This window comes from Papaver somniferum, chromosome 7, assembly GCF_003573695.1.
Source record: "Papaver somniferum cultivar HN1 chromosome 7, ASM357369v1, whole genome shotgun sequence".
In the NCBI taxonomy this organism is placed as follows: domain Eukaryota; kingdom Viridiplantae; phylum Streptophyta; class Magnoliopsida; order Ranunculales; family Papaveraceae; genus Papaver; species Papaver somniferum.
Window position 1 is genome coordinate 6,421,892 of NC_039364.1, and position 27,172 is coordinate 6,449,063.

The window sequence follows — 27,172 nt, forward strand, 5'->3', positions numbered from 1 at the left end:
ATAGGATCCATCTAATCAATCTAGGTTTAGTATCCTCTTGGAAAGAAGATACTTCAAAGCAGCATGATCAGTAAAGATTATGACCTTAACCTAAGGGTAGGATCTAAACTTGTCTAAGGCAAACACAATAGCTAATATTCCTTCTCGTAGTGGTATAGTTCAACTGGGCATCATTCAGAGTTTTGCTAGCATAGTAAATCACATGAAGTAACTTATTTTCTCGCTGACCTAGCAACACAATGCATAATCTAAGCATCACACATGATCTCAAAGGGTAGGTTCCAGTTTTTTGGGTGCCTGGACTATGGGGGGTAGTGAGTAAATTCTTAAGCTTCTCAAAAGCCTCTAAACAAGCATCATCAAAGACAAACTTAACGTCTTTGCAAGCAAATTGCAAAGAGGTCTAGAAATTAAGCTAAAATCCTTAATGAATCGACGATAAAAACCTGCATGCCCTAAGAATGACCTAATATCTCTTACGGTTTTTGGGACCTGTAAAGTTTTAATGAGGTCAACTTTGGCTCTATACCTCTATACCCTTCGAAGATACGATATTCCCTAGAAATTCCTGAACGAACCATGAAGTGACATTTCTCCCAATTAAGCACTAAATTTTTCCTTACACCTAGTCAAAACTAATGACAAATGATGCAAGCACTCATCGAAAGACGAACCAAACACTGAAAAATCATCCATAAAGACCTCTAAGAACCGTTCTACCATGTCAGAAAATATGCTCAGCATACAACGCTGAAAGGTCGCAGGGGCATTACATAGCCCAAAAGGCATGCGTCTATACGCAAAGGTACCAAAGGGACGTAAAAGTGGTTTTCTCTTGGTCTTCTGGGCTATGACAATCTGATTATAACGCAGTATCCATCTAAAAAGCATAATGGCTGCGTCATCTAATCTCTCTAGCATTTGGTCGATGAAGGGGGGGAAAGTGGTCCTTCCTAGTGACCTTGTTCAATTTCCTATAGTCAATACAGACACGCCAACCCGTGGTCACCCGGGTTGGGATTAACTCATTGTTATCATTCTGGACTATAGAATACCGGATTTCTTGGGAACAACCTGAACGGGGCTGACCCACTTACTGTCAAATGGGGTAGATAATGCCTGCATCTAACAGCTTAAGAACCTCGGTTCGAACAACTTCTTTCATATTAGGGTTCAGTCGACGTTGCATCTCCCTAGAAGGTTTGGTGTCACTCTCTAAATAGATATGATGCATACAATCAGTAGGACTTATACCCTTAATGTCTCTATGGTCCACCCTAAAGCTTCCTTGTTATTCTGAAGGAGTCACTAGCCTACTTTCCTGATCACTATCCAAGTCGGATGCTAATCACAGGTAAAGTTTCAGATGGGCCTAAAACACATACTTCAGGGAATCTGGTAATGGTTTAAGGTCCAACTTAGGAGGCTTTTCTAACGAAGGAACTAGGGTAGACTCAGAAAGGTAGGAGGTTCGAACTTAGGTTTCCAGCCATTACTAGTGTCTATCAAAGGGGTTGAATCTAACAAAGCATTCACCTCATTAATCACATCGTCATCATCAAAATCAATCCCAAAGTGGGCTAGGCATTTCTCTAATGGATCTTCTAACAAAGTGTTTGGTAATGACTCCTCGACTAATGTTCCTATCATGTTCACCTCTTCTATGTTCGAGTCATCTAGTTCAGAGGTAGCTTACTAATATTAAAAATGTTCAGCTCAATAGTCATATTACCAAAAGACAAATTCATAATACCATTTCGACAGTTAATGATCGCATTGGATGTAGCTAAAAACGGGCGACCTAAAATCACTGGTATTTGGTTCTCTGGGTCAGGGACAGGTTGGGTATCTAGGATAACAAAATCCACTGGATAAATAAACTTGTCGACCTCAATAAGAACGTCCTCGATCACACCACGAGGAATTTTAACGGACCTATCAGCTAACTGAAGTGTCATCTGGGTAGGTTTCATCTCACCAAGTCCTAGCTTAAGGTACACATGGTATGGCAGTAAGTTCACACTGGCTCCTAAGTCAAGCAAAGCTTTCTCGACACGGTATTTACCTATTGTGCAAGAAATAGTAGGGGACCCTGGGTCTTTATACTTAGGAGTAGTGGTATTCTGAATAATAGAACTCACATGACTAGCTAGGAAGGCTTTCTTCTGGACACTAAGTTTTCGCTTTCGCGTACACATATCCTTAAGAAACTTGGCATAAGCGGGAATCTGCTTAATCGCATCTAACAATGGGAGGTTGATAGTAACCTGCTTAAAAACCTCCAATATATCATTAAAGTTGGACTCCCTCTTAGTTGGAACTAGCAGCTGGGGGAACGGGGCTCTGGGAACAAAGCCGGGCTCATAGGACCCTCATTGGTCTCTTTGGAGACTCTATCAGTCTCCTCATTTTCTGGCTCAGAAGGGTGAACTACACATGTTCACTATCAGGCATGGCAACCTTATTGTCAACTTTCTTTCCACTCCTAAGGGTTGTTATAGAATTCACATGATTGTACGATTTCTCTCCTTTAGGGTTAGGATCAGTTTGACTAGGGAATCTTCCATCTTCTCTTTCACTAAGAAACTTAGCTATTTGGCCGACTTGAAGTTCTAAGTTAGCAAGAGACTGGGAATTATTCTTAAAATTCTGCCTGGTTTCTTCTTGAAAACCACAGTGGTTCTTTGATAACATCTCATGGTTCTTTGCTAACATAGTAAGGGTTTCTTCTAAGGTGGAGATTTTTCTCATTCTGAAACTGGGGTTGACCTGAAGAGTTCTTAGCATAACCAAAACCTGGGGGAGGCTGAGAATTACTAGACTGTCCTTGATTCTGACCCTTAGACCAAGAAAAATTAGGATGGTTTCTCCAACCAGGGTTGTAAGTCTCTGAGTATGGGTCAAACTTCTGACGGTTCTCAAACCTAGCATTGTTATAGACAGCATGGGCTTGCTCTTCACTAACCTGACCTTCCCAAAACGAGTTATTGGGTTCTACTCCACAACTAGACACTTGAGAGGCTCTAAACCTATCATCAGGTTCAACAAGAGACCTATGTTTAGGATGATTCAATTCCAAAGCTTCTAACCTTCTAGACAAAGCAGCAAACTTAGCATCAGACCCGAAGCTTGTATCTACCACATTGGTGCTACTTCTATTGACCAAGAGTCTTTTGGGGGGTTCAACACAAGACTCCCACTGTTGGGATTTTTCAGCGACACTCCTAAGAAGGTGAAAGCATCATCACACTTTTACTAGTGAACTCACCAGCGCACATAGACTCAACCATGGCTTTGGTTGAATAGTCTAAACCATCATAAATAATCTCTACGAGTTTCATCTTATCAAATCCATGGTGAGGACACTGGGATAGGAGATCATTGAATCTCTCTAAGAACCTATAAAGAGACTCTCCCTCTTGTTGCACACTAGCACTAATTTTCTGCCTAACAGACGCAGTTTTATGCTTAGGGTAGAATTTCATATAGAAAGCAGCAATAAGTTCCTGCCATGTTTCAATGGATTCAGATGGTAGGTTGTTCAGCCAGGTCTTGGCTTTATCTCTCAAGGAAAAGGGAAACATCTTAAGTTTCAAGACTTCATCAGTAAGGTCTTTTATTCTAATTGTCCCACAAATTTCCTCAAAGTCCCTAATATGAAAATAAGGGTTCTCATCATCTTTCCCTAAGAATATAGGGATCATCTGAAGAATACTAGGTTTTATCTCGAAATTAGCCGTAGTGGCTGGCAATTTAATGCACGAAGCTCGGGTGGACCTAGTTGGGAACATGTAATCTTTCAAAGTTGCCATTGCTGGCACAACTGAAGTACTAGGGGTATTTTCCTCACGAAGAGACAGATTCTCAAAACTGAAGTTTCCAAAAACAGGGATCTCAAAAGAAGAGTCTTCGAGCTCCCCGCCTTCACAAGAAGAACTACTAGGTTTATCACTAATCAAACGACCTAGAGTGTTTTTTTTCCAAGCCCGCTCTTTAATAACCTTGGGCATACACTAGAAAAACAAAAGAAAAATAAAGAAATCCTAAGAGGAAAGGAAGTTTTACGCAAACACAAACAAGGCTGACTCCACCACAGCAAACCTACTGATTTCTAGCAAATAAAAAACATGATGGCTCCACTTAGATTTTTTCTAGACCAGCTCCTAATCCTTCGAAAGGGAATTCGTTACAATTTAAGCAAATCCCTCTGGAATCAATCCGAGTTTAAGTAAGTTGAATCGAGACGAGGGAAGCTCAATGGAGCTTTGATACCCAAGGCCTCACCGGCGTTACAAGGAGGCGTATTCAACTCGCAGAAACCATCATGAACTTTGAAGCATACTTAAAAGAGTAACCAATATTTTTTGAATGACTTTCCTATTAAGCTCGTTACCCTATAGGACTCGTTCTAGTCAAATTTTAGGCTTAGGTTCGCGTTTGGTTTCGTTTTCCTAAGGCGGGCAAGAAGGGAACGGTGATGAAATCCGAACCCTTATCTTGTATGGCCAGTCCTTGCCCTTTACTAGGAAATTAAAGCAGCCGTTTTCAAATCCTCAGCATATATGCAAACGAAGGAATACAGTAACTCGCTGACAGGAGATTCGCGAGTGTTTCGACAAACTTACCTCCCGTACCAGACGGGGGATGAACCGCTGAAGTCGACTCGGGCCACGACTCCTATGTCATGTACGAACCTGATAGGCCGAGGCGATATCGTAATCGTCGTCCTTCTCTGCAAACAGTTTATATTTAAACTACGCTTCCGTAGGGTTTAAAAAAAATAAAGTCCTAAAGTCCACAGTCCAAAGTCCAAAAATAAAGTGCAAAAGAAAAAAAAAAATCCAAAAGAAATTCTAAAAAAAAAAAAATTGTCTCTCTCTCTCTCTTTTTTTTAATTAATTTTTATTCTCCTTTTCTTTCGCTTTGCTTTTACTCCAAATCTTTAAGTATTCACCAAAAGCTTTGGCAAATTTTTCTTTCGCTCCAAATTTCAAAATCTGTAAGGAAAAGACAAAAAACCAGAAACGTAAAGAAGAACAAATAAAATAAAAATGAAAAACAAATAAAAACCTAAAAAAAATATATAAAAACTCTAGCCTAAAGACAAGTCCGCGTCGGCGGCGCCAAAAATTGATGCGATTTCAAATTGAGTTGTAGTGAAAAGTTCGTTGAGACTTGTGAAAGCAACAGATTTTAGATTTAATTTTTAAGACTAAAAATATAACAAACTTAAATAAAAGTGATATGAAAAATATGGAAAAGACTGGGGCTATGGAATCCACTATTTACCAAAATCAAAGTGATTTCTATTCTCTAATTATAATCATGCAAATCATGCATTCAAATTGATTCTTAATATTGCAATAGTTGATTTTTTAGAAATAACAATTGTAGATCGAAAGTATGGGACATCAAAACCCTAGGCTAGCATGCTCCATAAATTGAAATGACAATTGTTTAACAAAAACCATTTTATCAATTTATTTATCTAGGCAAATAATCATATAATAATTGCATAAATTAGAGATTACCACTTTTCACTGATGAATTAGCTTCCTCCTTCGCCCCAGAGGATGGGGTTTACCTCATCGTTGGGAAAACACGCTCAAAATTCATTTCTTATTGCTCAAAGGTGGTGTACAAATGATGAAATGGGAGAAACAATGATAACCGGGTTTGCAACAGTTATAAGTGTTACAAACTGGAAAGAACGATACAGAGGATGTGTCACTGTTACTGTAGCTCTAAGACTGTCGCTGAGCAGTCGCAAATACTGTAGGAGAAATGACTGCTTCTGTGGGTCAATGTTCTTCATGTTCTTCAATGGCAGCAGCAGCAGCAATTTTCTCTGGTGATCGTGTTTCGCCCCTATGATGTTCCAAATCCTTCCCAACTCTTCGTCCCCCTTCTATGTGATCCCAGCTCCCTTTATATACTCGACAGGTCTCAAATATTTCGTGTTAACTGCTGATAATCTTCACAGTAAAGAGAGAATATTTTCCAAAATATTTTTTTATTTTCCTACCATGTTACGGGATTTGCTTCCCATTTTATCTCTTCCACACGTCTTATGGTCGTGTACAGGTCTCATAGTGTTCTAAACATGCTCAGATCACAAGCCAATCCTTCCCGAGCATACTCCAAACTCTGTTTTGCTGAGAACTTCCCTGTTTTGTTTCAATCCACGTAACGTTCCTCGTCACTCGAATCCAAGTCACTTACCAACCCTGATTCATCGAAACAGGCTGGTACTACTCCAATTCCACGCTTGAATCTCACCCAAATACTTCACAGGTCCGAATAGAATTTCCCGGAGAAGAGTAAACCCAAGAATACCATTTTCTTCAAATTCGCGATTCTAGCCAATTCTGGTCGAATCAAAGGCTATCACCAACCCTGATTACACATTAATAACAAACCCAATTAATCTGAGCGATCGAGTCTCCCTCTAACAACTCCAAAACTTGAACTCTAACTTTTCTGGTGACTACAACAATTTGATTTTGATTATCCAGCCAAATTCTTTCGAATACAATGATTATACCAAGTATGTTTAGTGTTAACAGGTCGAACAAAACTGAATCCAGCGATTGAATCTTTACCGAACATGCCTTCAAATCAAACCCTAAATCTGATACTTCACTGCAAATTCTTCCCGCCAAAATCCAAATTCAAACGGAGAAGATGACCTCCCCCTAATCCTGTAAGGTGTCCCTTTAGCACTTGCCTTATAGGGTGTAAATAGTAATGAAGGTGCCCCTTATCTGTTGAGATGCCCCTTAGTAATTGAGGTGTTCCTTAACCAACATTGAGAGTCCGAATAACACGTGTTCTCCAGGTGCAAATAACACTTTTTGAGCAACTTTTTCCACACAAGTGTATTTCTCCAAAAACACCTACACAAACATAAAAAACACCATAATAAGTACAAAATCAAGCACTAGCAATAGAGACACCGAGGACAATTCAGACACAAAAATGTGTCTATCAACCACCTGGTTGTTCAAGGTCGTAAAATATATAACTTACTTGTTTGGAGAGACCCACAATTATATATACCATTTCTAGTTTAATTTGTTTTTCCTTCTTTAATGTTTGAAGATTGAATTGATTTGACTAAAACTGTCTTCACTTCTTTCGTTTTCCAAAAAGAATGACACTCGATTTTGTTCTTCCTCACAAGTAAATAACACTGTTTTGTACCAACAAGTAGTTGACATTAAAGAAAATTCTGAAAATCGGTTAACGGGATAACGATACATGGCATCAACCAGTTAATATGCATGTATACCATGCTCTAAGTCCTATGTCTATTCAGATTTATTTTTGCAAGTTTTTCTTTAGGAATCAATTTTTCTATGTGTTTTATTTATTGGATAATTCCTTTTTCGATTTTAACAGTTTTACAAGAAAAACAAAAAATTTGTTTTTATAAGAAAACCACCTAGCTGTTCAAGGTCGTAGAAAAGAAGACCGACGTGAGAAGGAACAGATACAAAATCTGTCAAACCTTTTTCCGGTATATTCGTTATTAATCCTATATTTCTCTTCTCCAAAATGGGGAACTTTAATATGCTTCCATACGAGATCATGTTAGAAATCTTATATCTTGTACCAGTTGAATCTATTTTACAATGCAAATGTGTATCTAAATCATGGAAAAATCTTGTTCGACATCCATCCTTCTCGTAAATGCACTTCAATCATCTCAATGCTCATGATTCTGGTAAGTTAGGTTTCATATTCTATACAATAGGGGATGAACCAAAGTTTTATTACACTGAGTATGATGAGAATTTAAACCGATTTGGAAGAAGAACAAGGATTAATCTAAAACCCCCATATAAAAATTATTCAATTCTGGCTTCATGCAATGGTTTAGTTTTCTTCGGTTTAGTTGGCTTCCATGGAAGATTTCATAATGGGTATATTTGTATCTGTAATCCGATTACCGGAGAACGTATTGTCCTCCCACAGGTTGGAGATGCAAGAAACATTCTAACTGGATTTGGTTTTGGTTACTGTGCTTCAACCAATGAGTACAAGGTTGTCACCATTAGATGGGGAACTGTTCTTGGATACACTCTTGGTAGCTACACTGGTTGGAGATATGTTGAAAACATGGACCGTGATATAATACCTGGTAGAAAAATTGGTGAGTTTCTGAATGGAGCTATTCACTGGGTGGACCAGAAAGGAACTATTTTTGCGTTTGATTTGGCTGATGAAGAGTTCCACGCACTTCCTTCATCACCTTGTTTGCTAAAAGCTGGTAATCCCCCTTATGTTGCTAGACTCGGAGAATTTTTATGTGCAATTTATGAAAATGGTGTAAGCCGTGACATATGGATTTTGAAGAATTATAAAAATCATGAGGATGTGACTTGGAATAACGAGTTCATTCGTATCAACGCCGAACCAATCACCTTTATTAGGAGTGGTAAGGTTCTAGGCTACAGAGGCCTTGGTAGAATTGTCTATCGTTGCGATCTAAAAGCATCATCTTCCAAAGTGCGTGTCAAATCCGGTATGCTTTTTCAGCGTGGAGTTCCTCACAGAAACACCTTGGTATCATTGGAAGGATTAGGAGCTATTTATCGGAACTATTGAGGTGAAAGATCAAAATCTAGCGGGGAGACTGAAAGCAGTGATCATTACATACAAATTGGTAAGTTTCATTCCGATTTTCAGCTCTTGCAAAATCTAGAGAATAATGGATCTGTCTGAAAATTAGCCAAATGACAATTTGAATTACTGTTAGCTTTTGATTATGCTAAGTTGCTGTGTTAGGTACAATAATTTCATCTGTAAGGATAATGTTGCATGCGGGAAAAACCATGAAAACTGAGCTTTCTTCTCAGTGGTTGAGGAAATATATTTGGTTCCCACTTCTTAGTATCATTAGGAAACAGTCATGAAAAATGATCACATACTATTGTCAACATATCAAAACTGTTGACGAAAATAGTTTCATGAGGAATTAAATCCTCGTGAGTTTTAGATAAGACATGTAGTACTAGCTAGAACTAACTACGAATGATATGGTGCAAGAACTAAAAAGGAACAATGAAGCACAAGAACTAATTAGGATTTAATTTGAACTGCTCATTTCTTAATATTCACTTGCAATCCATTTTTCATGGAAGGATGCCGGTCTGTTTAGGGTAAACTTGATAACCTTCCACCACCTTAACATGGAAGTTGAATATCACAGCTGCAACAACAGACTTCATCTTTGTAAAAGCTGTATCTCTCCAATGCCGAACGCCGGGAATCTGGATGTGGGTACCCCAATCAGGTTCCCATTTCCGGAACTAGCAATTGCATATCTCATGTTGTTGTCATATGTTTGTTGCTAAAGAGATCAGAAACTAATAAAAACAGTAGTTGCGATCAACTTGTTGCCGAAGTGCATAGGAACTACTAATTGCCTTTGACTAGTTCTGAAAGCCTTTGGCAACAAATTTTTTTTGGGCAATTGCCAGATTTTAGTGGCCTTTTCTCAAGTTTTCTGTAGTGCCAGATCCATTGCATTCTTCCTAGTGAATAAAATGAAATTATTATCTCCATTCCAGGAGCCGCCACACTTCCGTCAAGAAGTACATCTTTCATGGGAAGAATATTTTTGGTTGAGAGAAACTGGTGGATATAACCTTAAAGATTCACTTACAGCCGCATGCAGAAAAACTAATCCTTTTAAGTCATCTGAATCGAAAACCCATGGCCATGGGTACTCTTTGTTTTCTTCCCCCGTTCGTTGAATTGACAGTTACCACAAGGGGCAACAATTTTTGACTTAATTAATTCCGTGGTATAAATATTCAGAGCAACTGCAGTGGTGCGAGTATAACCAAAGACCAAAGTAGGAAAAAATGACCAAATTTTGGATTTAGTCTGGTGTGTGACGCTACGGTGAAAAAAACTAAATTTGGTCAGACGTACATTATACGTTCGCCTGGTGTGGGGCGTGGACTATACCAACGCCTGGTGTGGGCGTGGACTATACGTTCGCCCGGTGCATAAAAATTCAAAAAAGAAATAATAAAAAAAATTTTGTAAAGAGTGGGGCGGAGGTATTAAGCCCGCCCCATGCATTTGAAATTTGTAAAGAGTGGGGCGGAGGTATAAACCACGTCACACACAAAAGAAAAAAAAAACAGGCGTGCATTATACGTTCGCCTGGTGTGGGGCGTGGACTATACGTCCGCCTGGGGTGGGACGTGGACTATACGTCTACCTGGTGATGGGGCGTGGACTATATAAACGCCCGATTATATTTGGATTTGGTCTGGGTTTTAGTCTTTGATCAAATTTTGATCGATGGTCCGTCCCACTACGCCTATCCACTGGACCAAATATTTGGGTTTAGTCGTCCATTGTGGACGCTCTCAGATAGACTTTTCCCCTTTTTCTATTATGATGATGATAAGATGAAAGAGTTGGTTCCTGCAATTGGATCAACCTCAAATTTCCGGTACGCATGCATATTGGATTAGTTGGTTATTGCAGTGGGTTAATTCGTTTATCAGCCGAGACAATTTACAAGCCCACCATAGCCCTAGTTCTAAAGGAGACTCTTATGATTGTGCAACTCCCTTTGCTTTTTGTAAAGGTTTTTTTCTTTCTAGTATAACCTTTTTCTTCGAGAAAAAAATGATGTCGCATATTATTTGCACATTTTCTCCCAAGTTGGTAGAAACATTTATGCTAGGAAAACAATACAAAACAAAAAATAATAATTAGACACGATGCAGTGCAACAACTAGCTAATTAATTAGGAATGACGTAGTCCTAGAACTAATCTAAACTGTTCTTTTCTTAATATTCACTTGCAATCCATGTTCCATGTAAAGGTTGGGGGTCTGCGAAGGGCAAACATGATGACCTTTTACCACCTCAACATGGAAGTTGAATAGCACAGCTGCAACAACATACTTCATCTGTGTAAAAGCTGTATCTCTACCTAAACAACTTCTTGCTCCAGAGCCAAACGCTGGGAATTTGGATGTCGGTACCACAATCAGCTTCCCATTTTCATCTATCCATCTCTGCGGCTTATATTCTAAACAATCTTCACCCCAGATCCATGGCATTCTTCCTACTGAGTAGAATGAAAGCAGTATCTCCATTCCAGGAGTCACCACACTCCCATCGGGAAGTACGTCTTTCTTGACAACCGATTTTCGGTTGACAGGAAGTGCTGGATATAACCTTAAGGATTCACATATAGCTGCATGCAAGTAAACTAAATCTTTCAAGTCGTCTGAATCGAAAAAAGACGGCCATGTATGAGTACTTTTCCCCTTCTTCTGCGAACACAATACAGAATTCAACTCTTCCAAGATTTTTGCTTTGACTGAAGGTGTTATGGACACTAACCAGAACAACCAAGTGAGAGCAGATTTCATTGTATCCCGTCCGGCCAAGAAAGCATTCAGCAATTCATCTCTAAGAAAATTGTCTATCCTAGCCAAAGAAGAAAAGACACTAGTCTCATCTGCTAGAGTTTTTATGTAAAAAGATAAGAAATCATGAGTTAGAACTCCTCCTGCAAGGAACTCATCTCTCTTTTCAACAACGGCTTTTCCATACTTTTCATCTATTATTGTTCGAGCTTTGATTATTGCTCTCTCTTTACCAATTCCGAGCAGACGCTGTAATTTCCAAATAAATGGAGGCATTACACCCCTGAAGAAGACGGCCTCATGTGCACCATCTGAACCATCAGCCCACTCATTTAAAGGAAAAACTATTGAAAGATAGTTTTCATTCCTCCCGAAAACCAATCTCATATTAATATCGAAAACAAATCTCGAAAAAACATCTTGTAAATCAATGCTGAACCCTTGTTCGGCTACATGAGATAAAACTGGGATTAACTGTTCTTGTACCACCTTACGGTTAGTGTTAGTAACTAGATCTTTAAATTCTCCTGAGATCAACCAGGAATGAATTAGTTTTCGTTGTAGTCTCCAAGTATCAGAATCCACGTTAAAGACCCCAACACCAAGTATATCGAAAACTTCCTTAAAGTTTTCTCCTTTTGGGAAATTGTCGAAGTTGGTTTTAAGTATGTACTCTATGTTTTCAGGGTGACAGGTTACCAGAAATCTACAACCTGAGAACATGGGTCCATCCATATAAAATGAACCCCTGCCGGTGCCAAGCGAACTGAAAATTTCTGACATCCATTCAATTAATCGATTGAAGTTCCAAAACAAGGATGGAACTGTGCCTAAGAAAATCCAGTAATCTATGGCTTCGCTGGTGAGTTTGAAGTACAAACCAAGAGTGAGAAAACAAAGGAAGACACCACAAATTACAGGATATACGCTCGGTGAAAGAGATTGAAGATACGTAAAATCCATTGTGTAAGAGAGAGTGAGAGACAATGAGAAAATACACAATGGGATGTAACAGCAAGTATCTTGAAGGACTTAAATAGTGTTGCACCATTTATGAAATATGTAAAAATGCTCAACTATGAGTTAGAGCTACCAATATACAGGTCCGGACAGTTAAGTTTCAACCAAATTTGGAATATTAGCTGGAGAGTTAATTAATTGGCTGTCAGTCAGGGACCAGGGCTGCTGCATTGCACTAGTATCTGCTAGGCCTGCACAAGAAACCGGCCGGGCCGACACACCGAGTCGAAGCCGAGCCGTACCGATTAGTTAACGGCCTGTAACGGTACCTGATTTCATAACCGGCTATCCACGGCTCGGTGCACGGTATGAGGAGAAAAGCCGGCCGAGCCGAGCCAATTAGTACCTATTAAATCCAAGCCTTCCATTTCTAGCTATCCCAAATCCTAGCCATCCATTCTACTAACCCTAACATCCATAAAACTTCTTTTTTCTTTTCATTTGATTCATTTCTTTCTCAGTTCTCTAGCGACCGCTTCTCTTCTTCTTCTCACTCTCACTCTCACTCTCACTCTCATAGCAGCAGCGATTAATCAATAATCATTCATGATCTTACACCAGTAACACCACCACCACAAGTAATTGTAAGTCAAAGACTCTAATTCGTTTCCTTGTTTTCTTTTCTTTTCTTTTCATATAGATGGTCTTCTCTTCTTCTTCATATAGTGGTTGACTGTTGTGAGTGTTTGATTTGATATTTGTTTCTTTTATTCTTCTGATTGTTACTTGTTGGGCCTACGATGATCATATGAATCTATGATATCAATTACAGGTTGATTTGGGGTTTTAATGAAACCCTAGGTTTATGTAAGTTGTTAGTTGTTACACATAAATCAGGTTTGGGGTTTGAAATGAAACCCTAGGTTTACATAGCTTCTAACTTGTTAGTTGTTATGCATAGATCAGATTTGGGGTTTTGAATGAAACCTTAGGTTTATAAATATTAGGGTTTCTTGATTTTTTGTTCTGATTTTGTTTTTGGTAAATTGGTAATTGAATGATATACTTTGATTATAGATTCTCTGTATATGAACACGAATTAGAGATGTTTTTATTGAATACCCTTTTTGTATTCATCAATTGTGTGCTTGATTAATTGATTGGTAATTGAATGATACATTTTGATTATAGATTCTCTGTGCTTGAATTAGAGATGTTTTTATTGAATACCCTTTTTGTATCGCTTGTTGCAGCAATATTGGGTGCTTATCAAGTACCAGAGGAGTTTGATGATCCAATGATGCTTGATTAATGATTGTTGAACTTCAGATCTTGTTGCAGACTTGAGATGGAAAGGAACTATGGAAGTGCTGGTTTTAACACCTTTGTGTTAAACCTCTAACAATATTTTCCTTAGGCAGTGACTAAATACAACCCTGGTTTTGAATAAATACAACCCAAGTGAAAAACAAAATATTTATTAACCTTAGTTGTGTGGGTGATAAAACCCACCGTCAGACTTGTGTTTATTAATGGCGGACTTTCTTCATCTTTTCATCCTTCTTCCTCCCATTTTTTCTTGAGGCAGCTAATTATTAAAGTTTCAGATAGGATCACCGATGGATTCATTTGGAATAATCCTCAACTATTTTTTTTATCCACTTCAAGCTAAAAACAAATTTCATTCAAAGTACAAAAACCAAAACCAACTGAAACCCTAATGATATTTCAACAAATCTTATTTTATTTTTGTAATCAGAACTAGTCATAAAAACCCAAGGTGACTTGTGGTACAAAAACCCCATTCAAATGTTGGGATACATTAAAACTCCATCTTAAACAAAATTGATAGAAAAACACCCAAATTTTAAAAAAGTGATACAAAAACCCCAAATTTCAAAATTGGTTTCATCAAAATTCTTTTGGGTTTTTGTGTTACTTTTGTTTTGATGGGACTTTTGTGTTACTTTTGTTTTGATGGGTTTTTTATGGATGGATAGTGACACTTTTGGGGTTATAACTCGCGGACTGTTTTGTAATTCGTGCAATTGTTATGATCAAATTAAGAACTTTTCTTACGGACATCATCAGATTGATACTATTTTCCATTTGATTTTTATTCTTTTGAAGCAATAATAATTCTTCACTTTAATCTTATGGAAATCATATTAACTAACTGTAATTTGCCAAAATTGAATTTCGTTTGTAGTGTGACCGGAAGAGATCTAATGGTAATGGCATTATCGGGTTTCTTTCTCATCACCAACTCCGTATGATATTAACCGCTTGAACCATTAGCCAGCCATGAATGTTCAAATCCTCTTTTTCCTTTTTGAAGCAAATCGGTTGTGATTCAAAATAATATGACAACCGAAAAATAAGGACGATGATAACAGACGCGGTTCTGTACCCTTACATTAGTTAGGTTCACAAATATTGTAGTTTTTATTAGAAGGTTGTATTTAACTAAATGAGGGTTGTATTTAGTCACTGCCTTTTCTTAAGAACTTTAAAGTTCAGATAACAACTTTAAAGTTTATTTTTATGTTTATGAGACAGTTTACTCAAAAATCAGTAACTTTGAAGTTTTTAGCTTGTTTTTGTTGTAAAGAACTTATATAAGCCCCGTTTGGGATTGTTTTTTCCAACCAAAAGCATTTTGTAACAAACTTTTACAAAAAATTGTGTTTGGTAAATTTTTTTCAAAGTGCTTTTGGAGAGAAGAACTTTCATTTTAGGCCTGCTTTTAAAAGCTACTCAACACCAGCTTTTAAAAGCTGGACAAGCAGAAGTTATGGACCCACATAATTCTATTTAATTAATTCTCTATTTTAACCTTGTAATTTTATTATAAAGACAAGTTTTACCCTAAAATATTGTACACTTAACATTATTGTACATTTAACATTATATTTCTAACTTTTGTTTTATTTCTCTATTTTTTCCATTTTCCATTTTAAAATAATAAATAATTAAAATAGTAACATTTTTTAAGCAAACCATAATCATAATTTTTTTTATTAAATAATAAAATAATTTAAAAAATAAAATAAAATAAATATTACTTATATTTATTATAATTATAAAAATGGACATAAAAAAAATTGAAATAAAACTATATTTAAAACTAATTTTTGAAATATGTCTATTTTCGTCATTAACTACATCACCATCACTTTAAAATACCAGTTTACCGAACAGAATTTACAGTTTTTAATTGCACAATGCTTTTTAAATTATAGTTTACCAAATGTCATGCCGATTTATTTCCACAGCACCGCACAGCAACGCACAACACAACACAACAGAAAAACACTTTTCTAAAACTCACCGCAATACCAAACTAGCATATAGTTATGTTAGTTATACATGGTGTGTTTTTGTTTTAAAGAACAAGTTTTTAGCTTGTTCTGAATCTGATGATAGGGAAAAACTGTAGCAAAATTTCAGGAGTAAAACCATCAAGGCTGACACGATTTAAAACCGGTACCGAACTGAGCCGACTCGGATCGGTTCAAACCCGAACCAAGTGATGATCGGCTCGGCCACGGTTTCAAATTTAAAAACCGACCCCTGGTCGGCTCGGTGGACGATTTCACCTAAAAACCGGGTTGACCGGCCGATGTGCATGCGTAGATTTTTTTTTCAGCTTATGGATGTTGGAAATACATACTGTACTATAATAGGGTGTAATTGCGACATTTATGGATACAAGTACATAATTAAACTCCAACTTCCAACTAAATTAATTAGAGTATCAGATGAATAGTCAAATTGGCTGTCAGGGTTGCATCGTTTCAACCCATAAGCTGTCTGACCACTGACCAGGACCGTACTGGACATGAATATAGTGACCAGGACTGTGATATAATATCTGGCAAACAAATTAGTTTGCGAATGGAGCTATTCACTGGGCTGAGCGGAAATGATGAACTATTTTTGCTTTCGATTTGGCTGATGAAGAGTTACACACACTTCCTTCACCACCTTGTTTGCTACAAGGTGGTAACCGCCTTATGTGTTTGACCCGGCGATTTCTCCGGTTTATGAAAATCGTGTAAGTCGTGACATGTCGATTTTAAAGAATTATAAAAACAATGAGGATGTGAGTTTATTTGTATCCACGCCAAACCAATCACCTTTACTAGGAGTTGTGAGGTGGCTACAATGACCGTGATCCGTGATAGTATTGTCTATCATTACGACCCAAAAGCACCATCTTCCAATTGATGGTGCGAGTTATCAAATGGTTTCTAAGAGTTATCAAGGTATTATCTTTCCCTTAGAGTTTTCTTTTCGTGTTTCGATTCGTTCAAGTTCTGTTACATATCACCAATGCTGAAACAATAATAGGACCCGTCACCCAAAGGTATTATAAGTATATTTCTTCAATCTTTGCCGAGAAAACCCTAATGCCGCAACAGCTATCTCAGAACTCATACCTTTTCTTTTTGATCGGAAAAAAGAAGATATATTAGAATGATAGAATTTACAGAAGTCTACCAATGATGGCAGAAACAAACAAACGAAAAGAAAGCTATATCACATGAACTCTGTTTCCAGCTGAACTAGAGAAGTTCACATGAACTCTGTTTCCAGCTGCTGCAGCCCATAGGAGGATAGAAGTCTTAACTTCATTGACCAGATCGTCATCTGTCTTGAAGATATGGTTTGCATCAAATGTACGGCTGTTGCGCTCTTTCTATAAGGACCAGAAGATTGCTGCAGGTAATTCCAAATATCGTTTCCATTGTTTGTAAAGGTTGTATTGTGCCAACAAAGAGCAAGCTGCATAACCGATCCAGGATTTACCCAAGCATATCGAGAGGTAGGAAACAACTGAGACCATAGTCTGAAAGCGACTTTACAGTAAAGGAAAAGGTGGCTTTGAGATTCTAAATCATCACCACAAAGGACACATGAATTATCCAGCTCAATTCCCTTATGCAGGAGGACATCCTTAGTGTTTAACCTACCGTGAACTAAACTCCAAACAAAGAGGTTGATTTTGGGTAGAACAGCAGCCTTCCACATAAAAAGATATGGGAAATTTTTTATTCCATATGATTCGACCAGTTTACGGTATAAAATTTTAAAGGAAAACACACTTGAAGGATGAAGTTTCCATCTTCTCGTATCTGGAAGTTGATCTCGAACCGGTGGAATATCACTAATAACAGTGAGGAGAGTGGCGTATTCTCCAGCTTCTGAATTAGTTATGACACGTTTGAAATCAAGCCTCCAATTCCCCTCCACATAAATCATATCGGCAAGCCTAACATCTTTGTCTCTAGCCAGTTTGTATAGGTTTGGAGATAAAGTAGCTAAAGATTGTTGGCCACACCATATGTCATTCCGGAATGCAATTTCGCTGCCTGAATGCAAATAAAGTGTTGATATCTCACTAACTAATACTGCGGAATCTGCAATAACACGCCAACATGAAACTCCATATGTTTGAGTTACTTTTCCAGGGATCCAAAAAGAGAAATCAGTAACGTATTTATCTTCAATTATCCTATACCAGAGTTTATTCTTTCCAACACCATATCTCCACCCATATTTAGCTAGCAATGCTAAATTCATAATCCTAAGATTGCATACTCCTAATCCACCTCTTTCTTTACTAGCCTAAACCAGGTCCCAATTTACCAAGTGAGATGTTTTAGCATCTTCTTTGTACTCCCACAAAAAATTGCGCATCTTTTTCTCTAAAATCTTGATAACAGATATCGGGGCCTTGAACAAAGAAAAGTAATAAGTAGGAAGAGAAGACCAGATGCATTTTAAAAGAGCAAGTTTACCTCCTTTAGATAACGATATCCTTCTCCAAATGGATAGTCTAGCATCAAATTTCTCTATGATAGGGTGGCGAATTCCTTTTGATCCTGATTTTGCACCGAGTGGCATTCCCAGGTACATAAAAGGTAAGGAATAAGTTGTACACCCAAATTCTTCAGCCCATAAAGATAATTCAGGAACATCGCCAACCGCAATGAGCCTAGTTTTGGGTGTGTTTACCTTTAAACTGGCAATAAACTCAAAACAATGAAGATCTGAGAATAAGTTATGCAACTCCTCCTTTTTATGATCTACAAAAAATATAGTATCATCCGCATAGTGGAGATGGTTAACATTAATACTTGTAGGTGAAACAAAAAAGCCACTAAACAAGCATTGATTCGCAGCTCTATCTATGAAACGTGAAAAACCCTCCATTGCAATGTTGAACAGAAGAGGGGACACTGGGCAACCTTGTCTTACACCTCTTGTACTTGTGAAATACCCAAAAGGTGACCCGTTGATAAGAACCGAGAATGAAGAAGTAGAGTAGCAAAACTTCAACCAATTACACAATTTCCTGTTGAAGCCCATTTGATTTAACACAAATTCCATATATTTCCAATTGATTCCGAAATCCTTCTCAAGATCAATTTTGCACACAATACCAGCATTTCCAGACCTGAGTCTAGAGTCTACCAATTCATTGGAAATTAAGGTACCATCAATAATTTGTCTCCCTTCAATATATGCACATTAAACAGGGGAAATAAGCTTATCCATCACAAGTTTTAGCCTTGTAGCCAGAACTTTTTCTATGATCTTGTACACACTAGTTAGAAGACAGATAGGTCTACGATCTTTGATAGTCTCTATGTGATCCTTCTTAGGAACAAGAGTAATGAGAGTAATGATCTTAGAACTCATACTTCCAAAAGATATCCAGGTAGAGATCTTTCTAAAGTTAACACTGAATTCAATCTTAACTTGTAAGTGTGTACGCAAACCATGGCCTCAGTTACTTTGTAACCCTGAATCACTTGAGTCGCATTATCCAAGAAAACAACCACAAAGTCATAGTTAGCGCTACCTACCAGTTTTACCTTCCAAAAGTTCACTCTCTAAAGTATGCTTCAATATCGAAGGCATCATCACAATCCTTTCCATGGAATCGATCTGATGCGATAAATTTTCCATTTCAAGATAACAAAAAATTTGATTGCAATGGTTTGATTTGTTTACACATGTCTGGTGCTAGCTTAAAATATGAAAATACTATAATCTGGAATCCATCAACCAGAGAGTATAAAAAAGTACGGGAAGGTTCAGAACTAAGTTTCGAGTTTCTTGGAGCAATAGATGCCACAAGATATGGGTTTGGTTATGATTATGTCAGGGACGATTATGAGTATATGTCCTTGAGTGAATCAGATAATACTTTACGATTGTTTTCGTATATGAGACGAAAATATTTCCGCCATAATCAGAAGGAGACTATACACAATTAGAGGTTGGTGTTCATTAAAAGTTATATTAAATTCTCTCTCATCACGATCAAATCGATTAAGGATGTCATTATATGATTGGCGTGAAATTTCGCATTTTTGTTTTATATAAGCTTTTGCCTCTTAAGAGGAAAAGCCAGTCACATCTCGTAAAATAAGTAGCGTTCAATTACAGGATATTTGTGATGCTCCAATTGAGTGTACCAAAACACCATTCACATTCTCAAAATGAATATCTCATCCCTTGATGATGATGAGATTATAACGCCTGTGGGCGCTGGTACCAATAAATTTTTAATTTTTCAAATTATGCATATACTTGAGAATTGTGTGGGATCGTGGTAAATAAAAATGATTGTCGAATATTCATTTAAAGTAGATACTGAAATAAATGATGGTGGTTTGGAACCCCTCTGCAGAGGAATATCGACAATGTGATTGGTTGGCATACAATCCAATTAGGTTGGATTAATTTCTCGATCGACGCAATTTTGAATCCAAAACTTAACACCTTAAACATGCCAAACCTATTAATTACAGGTTGGTATAGACATTATGCGTCTTTATACGAGAAATTTGTTCATTTGTAAAAACGATTTCAGGGTCTTATTTATTTTATTCCATTTTTCAGACCCTAGGATTGATTTATTAATTTTTCTCTTTATACAATGCACTTGGCGTGGTAACCTCATGTTGCATTCACACAAGAAATGTGGTCGAAGAACATATTGTATTTGTAATCTTAGAGGATTCAAATATATTCAGGCAACTACATTATTTGCTTACATAATTAAGGTTTAACAATCCTTTATGTGTTTTTTTTAGAAATTTGGTACACAACCAGAAATCCGGATTAATGAGTTGATCATATCAACTTTGTAGATCTCTTGAGGAGTCCTTTAAAAACACCAAAATCCACGCTTTAGCAGCATAGATTCTATTTTCTTTATTTCTTTATTAAATCTGCAGTTAGAATTATGTTAGCTTAAACTCGTCTTTGAGATAGACTAGAGTTATGATTTTGATGCTCATTTTCTGAAATACTCATAGAGTTGAGTTAGCATCCATAAATCGTCAAAAGTTGTACTATTTTTCCTTCATTTTAGGTTTTGTTCCATGTAGTTTTCCTGACAAAGTTTTAATGAGGCAACATCTCCTTGACATTTATTTTATTTTTATTTTTATTTTTTCAAAATGTTGATATTTGTGCTCTTTTTCCTTTGTCCAAGTTTTTTCCCACTGGGTTTTTACTGGAAAGGATTTAGTGAGGAAATTTAATTCAACATGGTGGTCATCCAAGAGGGAGTTGTATTAATTTTGGTTATTTGGTGGATTTTCACCATTAACTAGGTCATTTTGTTATACCACATCAACTTAACTATCTCTATTTTGAATTTGGATATCATTCTGATTCAGATAAGGTATGACCTCAAAGTTTTTATATCTATGGTACCGTAAATGCGTATTGGCACTTTGTTGAAATCCTTTCTCTTTGTCGCCAAAGAGGTTTTTGTTTTCATCACCGGTCACTTCCTCCACTCGATGTAGGCTATGACCATGATGGGGCTATTGCTGATGATGCATTTCAGCCAATTGGAGGGTGGGATCCTTAACCTTCCGTTCTAGATCATCTATTACCACTTGCTCTTTATTATTTTTATTCAACGCTTCCGCCCTGCATCAGTTGGTTCAGAGAGGGGCAACGCTCCTGCATCATGTGTCGAGGAAGAGATTATGGTGTTGTTCGAAGAGCCTCTCTCAACGATGAGAAAGAGCAAGCGGTAATATATGATCTAAAACGGAAGGTTAAGGCGCTCACCCTCCAATTGGATGAAATGCATCATCACCAAGAGCCCCATCATGGTTCTAGCCTACAGCGAATGGAGGAAGTGGCCGGTGATGAAAACAAAAAACCTCTTTGGCGACAAGGAGAAAGGATTTCAAGGAGTTGCACATGATCCGCGAGATTCGTTGGAGTCCGGATTAAAGCTTGAAATCCAAAGGTTTGATGGCATCGTACTGGCAAAATTCGAGGGCGAATTTTTTGAGAAGGGGAGAATGGTGGAGTATTTAGGGAAATAAAATATACTTGCATATTTTTATAATTATTTAATATATTATAATTTATCAAGTATATTGTAATATTAATTAGGTGATTTTCTGTTTAATTGTTTAGGAATTATATTTTATACCTAGGTAATAATATCTTGATATATTAGGAAATGAAATTATTATTTATTATGAAGTTATCTATATAAGGAGCTATATGTTTTAATATTAGACAGTCTTGGATGAATTGAAAAGGTAGTGTTTTCCTCGAGAGCGGTATCTCGGAAACATGTGGTTTTAGTATTATTTCTATTCAATGCTTCCGCCCTGCATCAAAATCTTATCTCGTGTACCAGTTGAATCTATATTTGAATGCAAATTAGTGTCTAAGCCATGGAGAAATCTTGTTCGACATCTATCCTTCTCACAATTACACTTTAATCATCTCAATGCTCTTGATTATGGTAAGTTGGGTTTCATATTAACAGGTTGTGAAAAAGAGTTTTATTATGCGGAGTATGATGAGAGGTTAGACCGATTTAGTAGAAGAACAAGGATTAACTTAAAACCTCTATTTAAAAAATATTCAATTCTAGCTTCATGCAATGGTTTAGTTTTCTTCGGTTTAGTTGGCTTCAATGAAAGATGTTATCCTGGACCTATTTATATTTGTAATCCGATTATTAGAGAATATATTGTCCTTCCAGAGGTTACCGCTAGTGGAGTAAACTTTTTAACTGGATTTGGTTACTGTGCTTCAACCAATGAGTACAAGATTGTTACCATTGTATGTAGAAATGTTCATGTATATACTCTTGGAAGTGGCATTGGATGGAGAAATGTTAAAAAGATGAACTGCTCTATAATATCTGGTAAACATAAAAAGGTTGGTGAGTTTGCGAATGAAGCTATTCACTGGGTGGACTAGAAAGGAACTATTTTTGCGTTCAATTTGGCTGATGAAGAGTTACATGCACTTCCTTCACCACCTTGTTTGCTACAAGCTGGTAAGCCGCATTTTGTTGTTGGACTTTTAGGCGAATTTTTGTTTGAATTTGATAAACGCAATGTGAGTGGACGTCGTGACATATGGATTTTAAAGAATTATAAAAGTAATGAGGATGTGATTTGGAGTAAAGAGTTTATTCAGTTCAACGCCGGACCGATCACCTTTCCGAGTGATGGAATTTTCAAAGATTTATCGTCTAAAGTGCTTTTGAAATCCGTTAGAATATGGGCATCCAACTCAAAACCAATTGGCAATAAGTGAAGAGGCCCTAAGAGATTATAAACCGCAGGATCTTAGATTGCCCAAACAATGTTGGACTAATAATCTCAACATGCCCCCCACGTGTAGCCTCGTTGGGTCTAACACGTGGACAATTAAATCGGGTGACGCGGAGTAAAGGCGCGGTCAAATGACTCGTCGCAAATAGCATGCTCTGATACCACGTTAGAATATGGGCATCCAACTCAAAACCAATTGGCAATAAGTGGAGAGGCCCTAAGAGATTATAAACTGCAAGATCTTAGATTGCCCAAACAATGTGGGACTAATAATCTCAACAAAATCCTGTCAGATTTTTCGGTTTGGAGTTCCTCACAAAAACACCTTGGTATCATTGAAAGCAATGAGAAATGAAAGTATTCGTTGGAAAACAAGTTATGATGGATTGAGGTGAAGGAGAGCGGGGGCAGAAAGCAGTGATCATTAGAGTAATTGATAGAAGGACGAAAGAGATCTCTAAATACATACAAACTGGTAAGCTTCACTCAGATCTTCAGCTCTTAAAAAATCCAGAGAATAACAAATCTCTCTGAACATAACCCAACTGACAATCTGAATTACTGTTAGCTTTTAATTGTGCGAAGTTGATAATTTAGTTGCTATGTTAGGGACAATATTTCATCTGTAAGGATAATGTTGTATGCAGGAAAAACCATGAAAACTAAGAGATTTTTTCTCAGCGGTTTAAGGAAAAATATTTGGTTCCTACTTCTTAATTACACTACAAGAAAAACTGGATTAAACGACCAGGCATTTTGGGTTGCAAAAGCCCATATTGAGTCGCTCTAACCCTTAGAGCGACTTAATTTGGCTCTCGCTCCTGAGTTGCAAAAAGTGGTATATGTATAGGCCTAGAGCATCTAGGCACTCGCTCTAAGCATGTTTCAACTACCTTCAGTGATTAACTAACATGCTTGATTTAAGTTTGTTCCAATTATCTTAGAGCGAGTCGCTCTAAATTTGCTTCAATTGCCGTAAGCGGCCAACCAATATCATTGCTATAAATTTATTTCAACCATCCTAGCGAGTGATATGTTAAGTTGACAAAGTTTTAGAGCGACTTACTGACAAATAATCAGTTACTCAAGGATTTTGGATGTACGAGATTTTAGTCGGTACAAACTTTGAGCTTGTCTGAAATTAGTTGTTCTACACTTTGAACTTGCCAGATCTTACTCGTAATAGGGAATGTTCCGGTTCGTTAAAAGGCTTCCGGCCAATTTTGACTCGGGTGAATAAAAAATGATATGAAAATTAACAAAGAAAGAAAATATGAACCATATTAAATGCAAAAATAAATTAATTTACTATTAGTGAATTCAATTTACAGCATCATTTGTTATTCAAAAAAATTACAATCTCATTTTACAAAAATTAAATAAAAATCAGTGATGAGGAACACCATTGATACAACTACCTTAACTTTGAGAGATTAATAGAGTTCTTTGAATCTCACTGGGCAAAGCTTAAAAACACAGACTCTGCATCAAAATATCATTCAACCGTTTTATTTTTAGCTCCACTTTTGAGATCGATAGAGCATTCATTCTAAATGTTGTTCCCTCCTTCCTCCTGAAAAAAAATTACAAACATTGGTCCTGCATACACACAGACAAGATGAGAATTAATCAAGAAACCAATCAATAAAACATGATATTTTGTACCTTTTTCAAAGGCACACCTCAAGGCCAGCTGAGTGGAGCAAACCTAGACCTGATTTGCTCATTTCATAGAATAAAAAAAAATAAGACCCATTGAAAAATCAAATAATCCTAAGACAACCATAACAACATCAAGCAATTTTGTATGTGAAGTAAATTTGATATGTTCATTATGAAAAATCGTTGAACGCCATTACTAATACAATCACTGCAAGACCACAGAACCCCTGAAAAAGAATTTGATTAATAATCTACAGGTGAACTAAATAAAACCAATTTCTGAAAATCATCAAAAACAACAAACAAAACCACCCAAATCAGAAGTACAATAAAAAAATGAAACAAAAATGAACAATATGAATCAAACCCATAAGGAAAACTCACATGCAAAATAAAACACACTGCTTAATTCTTTTTTTTTTTTGAAGGAAAGCTCAATCAATAATTCAACATACAACAAAAAATTAAAATGAAAAATATTAAAGAAAAACACAAACTTTGTTAAATAACCACAAATCTCAACTCTTCAACTATCATTAGAGTTGAAATCGGTCAAAGTTCAAAATCTCAAAACAAACCCCTAACTTTAAAAGGAGGAAAAAATCAATCTTCGATTAAGTAAAAATCCAAACTCCTCAAATCATCATTAGAGTCAGAATCATCATTTAGTAAATCATCATCATTAGAGTCAGACTCAGTAAACTTTTTAGCAGAAAATATAGATAGATCTCAAGAATCAATCTAAATATTTTCTTGATGAAAATTATTTTGGTCCCTTTTCCAAACATACCCTTAAATCTCAAACATACCCCATCAATATCAAATCCATTTGCAGTAAACCTCACCTTCTTTACTAATTCCAATAACAAAAAAATTAGAAAAAAAAAATCAAATCCGTTTGAAGAAAGACAGATTTAATAAATTGAACAATGTAAAGAAGGTGAACACCATATTCAATCGAAGTTTATCATTTTTAATAAAATTAGGAAAAGAAAAACATTTAAAGATCTGTAACATCTGATTAAAATTTTGTGACAAATGAGACATAAATCAATCAAAGGTATCAGAAAAAACATGATAAACGTCAAAAATAAATGAAGAACGTATATCATTTTTCAATCAAAAAGATCTAGTAAACCAGAACAATGAAGAATTCAAAGAAAGGATAGGAGAGACTAGAGAGTTTCTGATAGAGAGGGTGAGGGTCTGAGGGAGAGAGAATTGAAAGCGGCTGAATGAGTTGAAGTGAAAGAGATTAGGGTTTCTATAAGTTTTAATGGCCGTAAGATTAAATAGAAACCAAGAAAATTTGACGGACAAGATTTTTTTCTAGATTGTTCTTTTTCCATGTGACATGTTGGAAAGAAAAACAATTATGCCCCATCCTCAACATCTCCTTTCTATTTATTTTTTTAACAAATATTTAAGAAGACACAAAAAAGAAAAAGATGACCCACAAACAATATTAATGTTTTGGATCTTTTGGTAGCACGTTAAAAGTACAAGTCTTTGCTTAAAAATGATAAAATGCATACAAGGCACTTGAACTATTTTCATTTAAGAAGTTGTACTCGTTTTCAATTCGAGTATAAAGTTATACTCATTTTCGAATAGGATAAAAGCATATTGAACTATTTTCATTTACATTTTTAATCGAAGTGAAATCGAGTATGATTTCATACTCATTTAATGATCGATTATTAACTAAAAAAAATTGGCTAATCAGAATCGGTTTACACGATAGATATATAAAAACCGATCCCTAACATTGCATAACAGGAATCGGTTTTTATACATGTATCGTTTAAACCGATTCTAACAAAAAAAAAAGAACACAGGAAAACAATTATATCTTCCGTACCAGAGTCGGGCTATGTGTACATTAACGTAGACCGATTCTGGTTCAATTTCCTCCGACCAGAATGCCATCCAGGACAATCGGTCTTTGTGGGCATAAACAACAACCCTTTCTAAATGAAATCGGTTTACAAGACGTAAACCAATTGTTATAAACCCAAAAAACTTTGATTTAAAAAAATTGGATTGTTTCAGTGATTACATGTTATTGAAACCTACTATAGGGGATTGGGTTAATAGAAAAGTACCTGATTCGAGTTAAAACGAAAAATTACCTATTTTAGTGAATTTTGGTGATTATTAACAATGTTTTCTTTTGATTTTGGAGACAACGAAGAAAGACAAAAGTTAACCTCTAATACCCCAAAATGAAATAATAAGACCTCATGAAGGCGAAAAGAAGAAATAAGACCTCAATGAGCACGAATAAAAATGAACATCTATAGGTTTCACCTATTTATGGAAAAGATGTAAGTACTGATTAAGGGGAAGAAACATATCATCTTAGTATTACTTCAAAATTGTAATACAATTAAACTTTAGATTAGTCCAAATATTTATATATGAACTCTAAATCTAGCAATGAACCACAAAATATGATATGGTCCATATCTCGTTAATTAGAATATAGACCAGAGGTCAATATGTAGCAGTGAGAACAAAAAC

At 36.5% G+C, this 27,172-nt stretch overlaps 2 protein-coding genes and 1 long non-coding RNA gene across 3 annotated transcripts; 2 read left to right on the forward strand and 1 right to left on the reverse strand.

Moving 5' to 3' along the window:
* Positions 1–7,692: 7,692 nt before the first annotated feature.
* On the forward strand, positions 7,693–8,610 carry LOC113293983 (F-box/kelch-repeat protein At3g23880-like). Its single transcript, XM_026542420.1, has one exon. It carries the CDS (start codon positions 7,693–7,695, stop codon positions 8,608–8,610), a length of 918 nt encoding a protein of 305 aa, XP_026398205.1.
* Positions 8,611–10,802: 2,192 nt separating this feature from the next.
* Positions 10,803–12,368, reverse strand: LOC113293984 (alkane hydroxylase MAH1-like). The gene has a single exon (XM_026542421.1). The coding sequence runs from the start codon at positions 12,366–12,368 to the stop codon at positions 10,803–10,805; it is 1,566 nt and encodes a 521-aa protein (XP_026398206.1).
* Positions 12,369–12,907: 539 nt separating this feature from the next.
* On the forward strand, positions 12,908–13,914 carry LOC113295520. Its single transcript, XR_003332856.1, has 2 exons — positions 12,908–13,009; positions 13,619–13,914. It is a non-coding gene; the product is annotated as an uncharacterized LOC113295520 (long non-coding RNA).
* Positions 13,915–27,172: the final 13,258 nt, after the last annotated feature.